At 36.4% G+C, this 12,965-nt stretch overlaps 1 protein-coding gene across 4 annotated transcripts in view; it reads left to right on the top strand.

The window, feature by feature from the left end:
- The window catches only part of peo (ubiquitin E2 variant domain-containing protein pendolino), a 111,383-nt gene that overhangs the window by 62,649 nt on the left and 35,769 nt on the right, over positions 1–12,965 (top strand). For all 4 annotated transcript variants that reach the window (XM_090368933.1, XM_090368935.1, XM_090368932.1 and 1 more), the window contains one exon: positions 6,987–7,051. In XM_090368933.1, the coding sequence (XP_090225059.1) occupies positions 6,987–7,051 (65 nt within the window). The remainder of the gene's footprint in view (positions 1–6,986; positions 7,052–12,965) is intronic.

Below are 12,965 nucleotides of genomic sequence, written 5' to 3'. Positions count from 1 at the left end.
TCCTTCCTCGAGTGAGGCGTCCAGACCTGTATACAGTACTCAAGATGTGGCCTAACCATGGCCTTATACAAAGGGATAATCAGCTCCTTGGCGCCTCCGTAGCCAGGTGGGTAGGAGCAGCAGTGCGTAGCACACGCTTCTTGATTAGACCAGTGTTCGAGCCCGTGACCACCAAATACGGAGGATGCGGAAAGGCCAGGGAATGACCACCGCATATCCCCAAAGCAATATGGCCTTAGTTGCTAATGCTCCTAAAAACCAAACAACCACCACAACAATCAGCTCCTTATCCTTGTCAAATTACTTAAAAACCAAAGGAGATCAGGTTGTGAGCCTTGTTGAATTGACATGGAATTGCCTATTAGTTATAATTGGCTTTCTTGTATTTTGGATTAATACTTTCCTATATACAGTCAAACTTAATTATAATGAGCACGGAAATAACGAGATTGTGGCTGTAATGAGCAAAAGCCATAATGATTTTAATTTACGCGTATTCCCATACAATCACTCACTGTTATAACAAGAGTACTACACGGATATACCGTACAAATTTTGGTAACTACGCAATCATGAAAATTTAAGGCTGAACTAGACAAACATTTGGATTGACCAGATGGGTGAAATGGGTAGGTTTTTTTTTTTTTTTTTGGCTGATGCTGTATAAGCTTGCTTTCTTGCATCATATGCCTCAGCTAATGCTAATGCTAACCTTCTTAATTGCTCGGGTAGTCAAAAAAACCCAATTCTTGGAATAGACAAAAATGAAAAGGGAGACTTAGCTTTTATGACCATCCACATCAGATTAGCGGTCAGTTTTTGACCTTGTCATTTCAGGTACAGGGGCTATACAGTAGTGCATTGCAATACCCTATTTACACATTGTTTTGTATTCAATAAACCATAAATATATTTTGGGACTTTTAAGAATTTTGGAAATGGGACTTCTGAGAACTTTGTATGCAGATCACTTTACAGTCATTTTAAAGTAAAATCAGTTAGAAACAAACCCTTCCTTCAAAACGTCTACTAACAAAAAGTCTCTCTCCATTCACAAGTTAGAACATGATGCAAAAAAATGAAGTGTATAAAAAATTTTCTTTGTCCTCTTCAACAGTATTGTCATTGTGGAAGAATAAACATGTTTACCTATCGGCACAGGAAAAGAACATAACCAAAAAAAAAAAAAAAAAATTTAGAAAGTGCAAGGTTACGGGTGTCAGCAAAGCATTGTTTCAATGGTTCACTACACAAAGAAGCGCTGGATTTTCAATAGATGGTTCAATCTTGAAGGCTCAAATGGGAAACTGAGGGCTGATGACCCTCCTATGTGTGAGTCCTGTGGCACAATCTTAACAATCAGACACATTTTAGTTGACTGTACCAGTTTTAGAAATGTTAGTTTTACTGCTTTTAACCATCTGACTGAGCCGTATACACTCAGTCAGATTTTATCCGACAATGACCATGTGTCTGCTATTTTTAATTTTCTAAAATTAGTAAACCTTTTTACTTATATTTAAAAAATCCTATTACTTTAAGATTTACTATTGTTACTTGATCTGTTACAGTTTATACTTGTTTTTTATAATCTGACGTAGTGACCTAATTCAGTAGGTCACTGAAAGTACTTTTTATGACAAGGGTTTGGCGCATTATAGCCATAGTTGCTAATGCGCCAATAAAAACTCAATCAATCAATCAAATGGGAAACTATGCTAAACAATTTGGACGTGATGACTTTGTATGTAACAATAGTTGGCTGGATCGATTTAAGAACTGACATAACATAGTTTATGCAAAACTTAGTGGAGAATCTCAATCTGCAGATTCAGTAATGACAAATGAAATGGATTGATCATGTTTGGGCAGAAATCAGGAAAGTTTTCAATGAAAATGACAGACATATACAACAGCAACAAAACAGGAATTTTTTTTATAATTTGACACCTGACAATACATTTAAATTCAAAGGGGAAAAATGTGTTGGTAGAAAAAAAAATCGGACTCACTTGACAGTGCTTGTATGTGCAAATATGACAAGAACTGATTAAAAAAAAAAAAAAAACTGTTATCAAAATCATTTTCTGTTTAAAAAATGTAAGGAAACTTCCTGTGGATTACACTGCGAACAAGAAAGCTTGGATGACTTTGGATATTTTTCGGCAATACGTAAATGATTGGAATAAGGAGCCATTCAAAAGGAAGAAAAATATTTTATTGTTAGTTGATAACTGCCCTGCTCATCCCCAGATTCAAAATTTGTCCAACATTAAGCTAATGTTTCTGCCTCCCAATGTGATATAAATTTTACAAACAATGGACATAGCTGTAATCAAGAGTTTGAAAGGATTTTATAAAAGATTTCTAGTTCTATATTTGATCAGTCAAAGAGAACAGAAACTTAATGAGTCTATATCGATATTGGATGCTATAAATTTATTGAATGATGGAACAATGTTACTTCAACAACTATCGAATTGCTTCAAGAAATCGAAATTAAATTTCAATCATAGATGAAGATGATGGAAACGAAGTAAACTTTTTTTTCCTTTTTTTTTTTTTTTAAGGAGTTTTCCATAAAAAAAAATACTTTTTTATGGAAATGTTAGTTTTGTGATGTGACTTCTGGTGCGCAGCCAACATGATTATACTGGAATATGGTGAATTATGTGACACAATTAATTGATGTGAATTGAAAAAACAAAATTTATTAAAAGAAAAAAAAAAAATCTAATGCTAGTTGATTTACACTCAGTGGCAAATCAAAATAATTTTTTCTAGGAGGTGATATAACAATGATGATATATGTGATTGGCAGTATTTAAAAATAAGCTTGAATTTGTCCCAAATTTTTAGCCAGGCATTACACATAATGCAAAAAGTTATTGTTACAGTACTATTAATTAATACCATAAAACAATGTTTGTTCCAATTTACTCAGATTTTTGGGGGGGAAGGCAGTTTCCCCTGCTGGAACCACCATGGGTTTGCAATGTACCACTTTTTGCATTTAGTCTGCAGGAAGATGGTGCAGGTCTCAGCAAAAACTGGCATTGTGTGATATGGCTGTTATTCAGAGTAAATATTTAATGTACCTACCATTTGCAGCAATGTGTGTATTATGTCTTAGCAGCAGTTTGGATATTTTCATGCATAACCTGCTAATGTCAGTACTATTTCTGATTTATTTGCCATGTACTGGATGTTTCCAGCTTCTTCAGAAAATTAATAGAAGAGTTTGTGGTCTGATTTGCATGGCCTGCTGCTTATTAGCATTAGTAGAGGCATTTGATGCAAGAAAGCAAGCTTATGCAGCATCAGCCAAAAAAAAAAAAATAAAATAAATAAATAAAAAATAACCACTTCCACTTCACCCCTCTGTTCGTTCGAAATACCTGTCCAGCTGAGCCTTAAACTTATTTAGGCTATCAACTTCCACGACAAGGGATGCAAGTCTGTTCCACCAACCATCCACCCGCTGGCTAAAGGCAAATTTCCTCACGTCTATCCGTAGCACACGCTTCTTGATTAGACCGGGGTTCGAGCCCGTCACCACCAAATACGGAGGATGCAGAAAGGTCATTCAGGGAATGACCACCGCATATCCTGGAGCAATATGGCCTTAGTTGCTAATGCTCCTAAAAAAACCAAATAACAAATCCTCACGTCTATCCTACATCTGTCTTTCCTCAATTTGAATTTATGCCCTCTCAGGTGATTATTCTGAGCAAGAGGAAGAATCCCATCAGCATTGAGCATGCTCAAACCATTCAAGGCTTTATACACCTCTATCAGATCACCTCGCTGGTGCCTAGTCTCCAGACACTGTAATTTGCAAACTTAAGCCTTTCTTCGTAAGAGCACCCCTTTGTTCCATTCACCAATCTTGTTGCCCTTCTCTGTACTCGTTCCAGCATCTCTACATCCTTCTTGAAATGAGGCCTCCAGACCTGTATACAGTATTCTAGGTGTGGCCTGACCATTGCCTTATACAAGGGAATAATCACCTCCTTATCCCTGCTAGAAAAATTCCTATATATCATTGACAATACACCATGAGCTACTCTTGCAGCCCGTCTGCACTGCTCAGAAAACTTCATATCTGCCTGCACAACCACCCCCAGGTCCCTTTCATTCTCTACCTTTGTCAGTGTAGTACCACAGAGTTGATACGTTGCTCTGGGGTTGCTGTTTCCCATATGTAGTACTTTACATTTGTCAATGTTAAACTTCATTTGCGACCTCTCAGCCCATCTGCTCAACCTTTCCAGATCCTGTTACAGTAGCATAGTGTCAGTAGTGTCCTTGACAGCCCTGCCAGCCTTCGTGTCGTCTGCAAGCTTGGACATTGGGCTTGATGTACCATCATCAATATCATTTATAAATGCGGAAAGCAGTGGTGGACCCAATACTGAACCCTGAGGGACTCCACTAATAACATTGGTCCACGATGAGCAGTGTCCATTGATTACCATTCTCTGTCTTCTCCCCCCTCAACCACCCCTTTATCCATAGCAGCAATTTGCCTCCAATGCCACACTGCTCCAATTTGTGCAGCAGTCTTCCATGTGCAACAGTATCAAAAGCCTTTCTAAGATCCAAGTATATAAATCAAAGTTATTCCCTGCATCCAGTTCTTTTGTGACTGCTTCATAGTATCCAATCAAATTGGTGAGACAAGACCTCCCCTTAACAAACCCATGCTGTGTTCAAGCTATAACTGAAGTCTTATCTAGATGATCCTGCAATGCTTCTTTAACCAGTGCCTCCATTAATTTCCCTGGAACAGAAGTTAAACTAACAGGTCTGTAATTACCTGTGTCTCCCTTTGATCCTCCTTTGTGGATTTGGGTCACATTTGCAGAGCTCCAGTCCATGGGTACCTCCCCTGAGTCCAAGGAAGCTCTCATAATTATAGCTAAGGGTTTGCTTACTTCCTTTGCTGCCTCCTTTAATATAACTGGATAGATTCTGTCCACCCCAGGTGACTTTCTTATGTTTATATTCAATAATTTCTCCTGCACTTTACTCTCAGTTAATACAAGATTATCAAGCTTACTGCCAGAGTTGAAAACACCTATGGCATTCCCCTCGCTGAATAACTCCTCATGTGTGAATGTCGATGCAAAGTATTCATTTAGTTTGTTAGCTACCTGAGCAGGATCATCAACAGTTGACCCATCGTTATCCTACGTTAGTTAATTGGTCTGGTGTTGCAATCTGTCACTATCATTGCAAAGTCATTAATATTTGACAACTGCCATTCAGGGTCTTGCCACAACTTTTTAAACTGTTAACCCATCTTCTCACTGCCTGCATGCTAATATCAGCATCTTTACATATTTTTGGGTTATTACTGGCATTTCCAGTTAGTGAAATAATCTCAGCCTCTCTGCTTTAACATGACTGATATATCTGCTACTTTTTAAGTTGCTCTATACAGATAACTTAATGGTAGTGGAAGGGGGAACTACTCCGGTAATGTAGTGGGATGAATCTCACCATGCAGAGGACTCTGCTTTGACGAAAGTTACTTTACGCGTTGTTTCAGTTATTCATGCCATGCTTAGCAGTTGAAGTCAGGTTGTTTTGATGATGATCCTATGCATTTGGCCTGTTCATTACTATAAAACATTGCACGTGCATTAAATTTTATATGAAAATCAAAAAGACGGCATCCAAAACTTATTAATTGAGACAGCTAGCATTTAAATATGCAACAATGGGCCAGCATGCATTTGTGATTGGTTCCATTGTAATATAACAGAGCTGATGTATGTCAAAGGCAACAGGCATTCTGGATGCCTTTCAACTAATAGACAATGAAATCAGTAGGTGTAGTTCCGTAACATAGTTTAAATCACAGAACAATCATTATTTGTGAAATGGCTGAAGTTGGTATTAACAATTCTTAATTAGTAATTAACATTTTAATTAATGCATGTCAGGCTGCTTAAACAGAAGATTTGAGATGTTACACTACAGTGTAACATCTCAATGTTACTTGACTACAGTCAAGTAACATTCCATAACACTTAACAGAAGAGCAAGAAGAGGCAGCTTCCACAGTCATCAGATATGGCTTCTCTGCATCTTTTTTTTGTGCTCCCTAAACTCCAGAAAAAGGGGGGAAAAGGAAGTGGAACCTTCTATTTCTTTCTGGAGTATGTTTTTCACATGTGGGCCCTGAAGTGTATATGTGTGTGTGTGCGTTTCATGGTCATTTCAAATGTGTCCATTCACATACAAATTGTCTTAATCTTCCAGCAAGTACTCTTGTTATTTATGTGTTTCCAAGCAACTTTAGATTTTGTTTTTCCAGATAAGTTTGGTTACTATTTATTGTTCTGCTGTTATATAAATGTTTCCTTTTAAGAATTACATAGCACTTAGAGCAACAATTATTCAGAATAAAAAAATGAAATAATGGCACATTGAGATCAGGTGTTTACATATAGCACAGATGTCTTGCAGTGCTGAAAAAAGAAAACAGCAAATCACATGATTACTGTATTTGTCTTCTAAGTTCATCATTTTGAAAGTGAATTCTGTACTGATATCATGGATTATACCACTGTTTTACATTTATTTTAAATTAAAAACCCCTCACTCTATATGCTCCTAAAGTTAATAAACCTCATACAGAGAAGAACAACATTTAAAGCTTAATGACAAACTTGATATAATAATATAAAATAGAATGGGTGTAAGTAGGAGTGTATCAATGGCAGAATATAACATTGAATAGTCAACATGTTTGTTTTTTTAATGTGCAGTAAATAAAATTATATTCTTAGTCTCTATTTCTTATTTAAACCTTCTAGATGAAAACCTTCTAGATAACAGAAAAATTGAAATAACGGCATCTCGAATTCCCAAAGGTGCCGCTATTCTGAAAGTCTACTGTAATGACTTTGGGATGACCCACATATATTATATTGATTTATTATGACATTTATTTATTATTTTGTAATTTTTTGCAGCGTCCTACTACAGAAGCAGAGGTTAGCAGGAGTGTACGTTATACCATCAGCAGGCTCTCCTCTTAGTGAGTGTATAAGTTCAACAAATTAATCTATGTGGATATTTATTTACTTTACTTTTATGGGTATTTCTCCATTTCCTGCTATTTGCTCAGTCTTGCACTTAAGACAGTCTTTTTCAGATGTCATGGTAGTTTACAACAAACCATTCTAGAAACACAGGGTATCAAAGCTTGTTAATAACATGTAAGTTTCACTCTAAGATGGTCAGTCTATGAGTGGTGTAAAGGCACATGAAATGAACTGTGCTTGATTCTTTTGGCACACTGATTGAACTCTGGGCTATTAGCATCAATGATTTGTTTTTGGTTACAGTTTAGTACACATTTTTATTTTGTTTTTTTTGCTTCTATTAAGTTTATATACACAGAATGAATGTGAATGTGAATGAAAATAATGAATCAATGTATACTCCCCACCATGACTTATGGAAGTGAAACTTGGGCACTCACCAAAAGAATGGAAGAGAAGCTAAGAACTACACAGCGAAGAATGGAACGAATTATATTGGGAATCAGACTGTTAGATAAGAAGAGAAACACATGGATTAGGCAGCAAACTCAAGTAAAGGACATTCTTATCAAAACTAAAGAACTAAAATGGTCTTGGGCAGGACACATAGCTCAAAGACATGATGACAGATGGACTAAGAAAATAACAGAATGGTACCCAAGAGGAGCTAGAAGAAAACCTGGAAGACAAAGGCGGAGATGGATAGATGAAATTCATGAGTTTTTGAGTAGTAAATGGATGGCCAGTGCTCAAAACAGAAGGAACTGGAAAGTTGCTGGAGAGGCCTTCATCCTGCAGTGGATTGAAAATGGCTGATGATGATGATACACAGAATAAACTCTTGACAAAATTGAGTTTTGTTCTGATTTACAGTACTCAGCCCAAAAGTAAGCATTTGCTTTTAGTTATGAATTCTAGACCTTTACTTTTCAACCAATTATTTACAAATTTTCAAAATGATGTGGATTTTGGAATGTTATTTCTCAACATTCCAAAAATTTCAGCACATCGAACAGGCCTCCCAATTATAGGTGGCTGCAAATGTGTTAAAGAAACAACTATTTAGACATATTTATTCACAGATAATCACAGAGATACACTGCAGGCCATATGAATGCCTTTTCATTGTGACCAATGTTTGAATTTAACATTATGTAATAAAATTAAAAAAAAAAAAAAAAAAAAAATACACTAGCAGCAAACAAATACACTTGTGATACCATTAGGTCTATAACAGATATCAGTATAATTGTTGTCACCGCAATTGCTGCCTTTCACCTGTCTTGCATGGAGTATATCAGATGTGCTTGATATAATTGCTGCTTAGTTCATAATACCAGACACAAACAGTGATTTCTTGCAATGTTATCTTACTTGATATCCTTGTAGCAATAATTCCCTGTCCCATGATACCCCAGCAGTTTCAGTAGAGTTCAAATTGGAGCTATTTCCTGACCATGTTAAGGATTGGATATTAGTCTTGTATGAACTTCTTCAATAAAGATTTTAAAAATATTATGAAACAGTCGTCTTTGAACAAAGTTAAAATTAGCATTCTAGAAGTTGTTTTAAATGATTACGTACTAATCTTATATGCAGTGAGGCAAGGCAGAGTTACAGAAAAACAATTTTCTGTCTTGAAAGAGGCCTCCAATGATAGGCAGGAGGAGTCTGCTTTAAAATTTTTGTGTAGTAGTCACCATTAACTGCCATTTACAAAATGTATTCTGCCCATACCTTTGCCCATTATGCATCCCAAAACCATCTGACCCAATAGAAACTTTACTGTTGATTGAATACAGTCAGGATGATAAGCTTTGTTAGATCTATGCCAAATGCAGCATTTATCTTCTGATCTGTGGAGGTTAAATTTGGATTCATCAGAGCAATATTAGAGATTCCATTGCTTAGTGGCTCAATTAGCATGTTCTTTGGCCCGGGTTAATCATTTTTTCTTCATGGAGTTTGTCAATAAGGACTTCTTACAAGGTTGATATGCTTTCAGACCACTCATCACAAGTCTTCATCAGGCAGTTCTATCACTTGCATTCACCCCAGTATGCTCCTTCTGCTTGGATTTCAGATCTGTGGAACTTGAATAATGATCACAGAGGCATAGATGTTTCAAAACTGTCCTGTAGAGTGCAGTACTTTTCTATATCAGTTTGATTCTAGATTTTCTCTTGACAGCTCTGGTCTCGTGTTTCTTTTTAAGTAACCTTAACACAGTAGAGATTTTGAAACTGTCTACTAGAAAAGTGCTCCTTATTAGAAGCAATAATTGCTTTTCTTCCTTGGAGTTGACTGAGTGTCATACTGCTGCTGAATAGGAAGTGAAGACAAATAGCAGCAGGTGGATGTTTTTATGCAATCCCACTCAAATATTACAGAATGATGATGCAATATCACACTAGTTTTACAGGATGATATAATAGTATCTTGAGATGACGTAATTTTGCCTATGGAAGGAATTAAGGAAATATTAAACTTTAAGTGGATGATACAATTTATGTGGCTGCCACTAAATAAATGGAGTTTCAAGGAGATAACTTGAAGAAAACTGTCTGCAAAGACTGAATGAATGGTGCAGAAATCATAAATTGAAACATAATTTATGCAGTTATGCTACTGAATGGTAAACTTAATCAAACTAGCTCTCCTCCAATTTTGGGGTTAAATGACATTTCTGGGATAGGCAGGTAAAGTATTGAATATCTGAAAAATAAAATTGACCTGTATGCTAAGCTTATGAGGGTTAATAGGATCAAAGGATTACTGAATTTATTGTATGAATCTCTGTTTGTATTCTGACCTGTGCCTCTGATACTTGATTTACAAGGGTTACTAATTCAGCAGTTAACACTTTTGCTGCTGGAACACAAACTTTCATCCAAACGAACTGCAGTTTTTGTGCCTCAACACAAATGTTTCAATTCAATTGTACAAGTAAAAAGAAAGGCACATAAAATGAACTGAGCAATATTGGCACACTGATTGAACCATGGGCTATTGCATTATGGCTGGGATTTTGTTTAGCATCATTCACACTGTCTGGAGAGTGCTGTGAAAACTCTATACTTGGTTCAGAGTTACATATATGTACTTTGCTTTTGATTGAATTCATTTTACCTAGTTTAGTATTTTCTCCAAGAAGAAAAGGTAAAATTTTTTTGAAGATTAGTTTGCTGAATTTTAATTCTTTAGTTTGTAAAAAGCAAAATATCATTTTTAGTGTGTGTAAAATTTAACTGATAAAATTTAGTGTTAAAAGTGTTTCCCTGTAAAATTTTACCATAAATGGTTATTATAATGGATCCACAGCTTTGGGACAATAGGACTGAAAAGAAACAGGGATGGACACTATGTTGAAATGACAATATTGAATCAGCTCTTTATAATGTGTCATCTAATATTGAAATAGAATTCTATTTAAGTTATGCAGATTCTGAATCTCTTTCAATTGCATCTGTTGATGATAAATGGTGCAAAAACAACAGATGCCGCTATCACTTGGAGTGATAATTCTTCACAAATGAAATCCATTTACTAAATAGCAGTGCCTACTTTTTTGCAGCACCCCAGAGAACCCTTTCAAATATAAATGGCAGCAAATGTGTTAAAAGCCACTTGTTTGCTGCCTAATGTTTTGCTGTTCTGGACATAACTGATATGTGCCAAACTGTCTCCACTGTTATATGATACCAGTGGATCATATATCCTTTCAACTAGTGATTTTTTGATAAATCATCGATAGGACACCATGGGCCCTCCTTGCAGCCAGTCTACAATGCTTGGAGAACTTCATATCTGATCGTATTGTAATACCCAAGTCCCTTTCCTCCACTACTGGCTTTAGTTCAACTTTGCCAAATGTACAAGTTATTTTGGAGTTACTGTTCCCCATGTGCAATACTTTATGCTTTTCTGGATTAAAGCATAGCTGCTATTTTTCTGACCATCTCTGAAGTCTATCTAGGTCATTCTGAAGAATCACTGCTTGGCTACAATCATTAACTTCTCTAACAATCTTTACATCATCTGCAAATTTAGACATCACACCCTCTATCCCTTCATCGATGTCATTTATGAAAATCAAAAACAAACAGTGGTTCTAATACTGATCCTTGGGGAACCCCACTTCTTACATCAACTCAATCTGAGGAACAACCATTTATCATAACCCTCTGCCTCCTGCCTGAAGCCACCTTGCTATCCATCTAAGGATTTTCCCTGTGATTCCACCCTGTTCCAACTTATAAAGTAACCACTCATGTGGGACTGAGTCAAATGCTTTGCTGAAATCCAAATAAACAATGTTGAAATTATTCCCTAAATCCAGCTCATGAGTGACCCTGTCAAAATAACCTAACCAGATTAGTTAAACATGATTTTCCCTTTACAAAACCATGCTGAGTATCCTTCAGAATTCCGTTTCTATTTAAGTGATCCTGAATTCCACCCTTGATCATAGTCTCCATGATTTTCCCTACTACTGAAGTTAGACGTACTGGCTGGTAATTTCCCACTTCACCCTTAGAACCACCAATGTATTGGAGATACATTGGCACTTTCCAATCCAATGGAATCACTCCAGAGTCCAGTGATGCTCTCATAATTAGCCTCAATGGTTCAATGCACTCACTTGCCTCCTCCCTTAAAATTATAGGGTAAATGCTATCAACCCCAAGAGCCTTACTGGCCTGTAGGCTCGAAAGTATTTTTCATTAAATAAACATGTGCAATTTCAACATTGTTAATTACATTTTTTTCAGCTTCACTCCCATAATTTCTCATTGACGTGAAGGATTTTTCTTCTGTAAATATCAATGCAAAGTAACTGTTGAGTTCATCTGCAACTTCAGCTGGGGTACCTAATACTATCCCACATCCATTACATAAGGGTCCGATCTGGTTTGTCCTTCTTTTCTTTGCATTTATATATATATGAAGAATTACTTATCCCCCCTTTGCCTTTCCAGCCTAACCTTTTCAGTGGCATTATTACAGATCAATTTGTAGCTGTTATAGGCTTCAGTAGTTTTTTATTGCTTGCTCTGTAACTTTTCCATGCCATCTTTTTCTGCTCAAGTAATTTGGCAACTTCATTATTCATCCAACTTGGAATCTTCCTCGTGGAGTATTTTTTTTATAATGGTATATAAGTATTCAAGGCTTCTGTGATTGTTTTAAAGGTATACCATAATTCAATTGTATTCGCTCTCTGTAAGATATCTACCCAGTTAATAGAAGCAATGTAGCACCTTAAAGCATTGTAATTTCCTTTCCTGAAATTATAACCTGCAGAATTATAGACACATATACATTGTGACCTAACTCGCGATGGTTCTTCAGCATGGTCCTATATTTGTCTAACAAATCGTCAGAGCGTGTATGTTTAATGTCATTAATCCCCACATGAATAATAATATTCTCTTCCCCCCCCTTAAAATCTGACAGTCTGTTGGTGACATCATTAATAGTTGCTCCCAGCAGACACACCCTGGTTCTAGTCCACCTATCCTTATTACAAAAAATATTTCCCGTTTCCGTGACAATGGAGTCTCCTAATAGAACTAAATCGTTTAGTTTGCACTTGGTTATTCTGTTCTTGGTTATTCTGTTGCTAAAGTCTTGAGTCCCTGATGAGCTCCCAGTTACATTATTCTCAAGGGCAAGCACCCATTTTTTTCAGTGACTCATTGTTCTAGCAATGCATCAAATTGCAACTTAAGATCGGTGCACTCCTTACAATGGTGACAAAGAAAATAATCTCCAAGTGAGCTAGGATTATCCACCTTGGAATGCATGCTACAGGTTCTGCAAAGGATAAAGTCGTGACTCATCGGTAAATCGCCATTGGCTATTTCCATATGAGTCATGGTACCCTCTGATGAAGTGTTCAAGGTG

This window comes from Mastigoproctus giganteus, chromosome 2 (assembly GCF_048544385.1).
Source record: "Mastigoproctus giganteus isolate SK-2022 chromosome 2, ASM4854438v1, whole genome shotgun sequence".
In the NCBI taxonomy this organism is placed as follows: domain Eukaryota; kingdom Metazoa; phylum Arthropoda; class Arachnida; order Uropygi; family Thelyphonidae; genus Mastigoproctus; species Mastigoproctus giganteus.
Note: the sequence above shows the minus strand (reverse complement) of the source record. Positions and strands in the feature narration are given on the sequence as shown.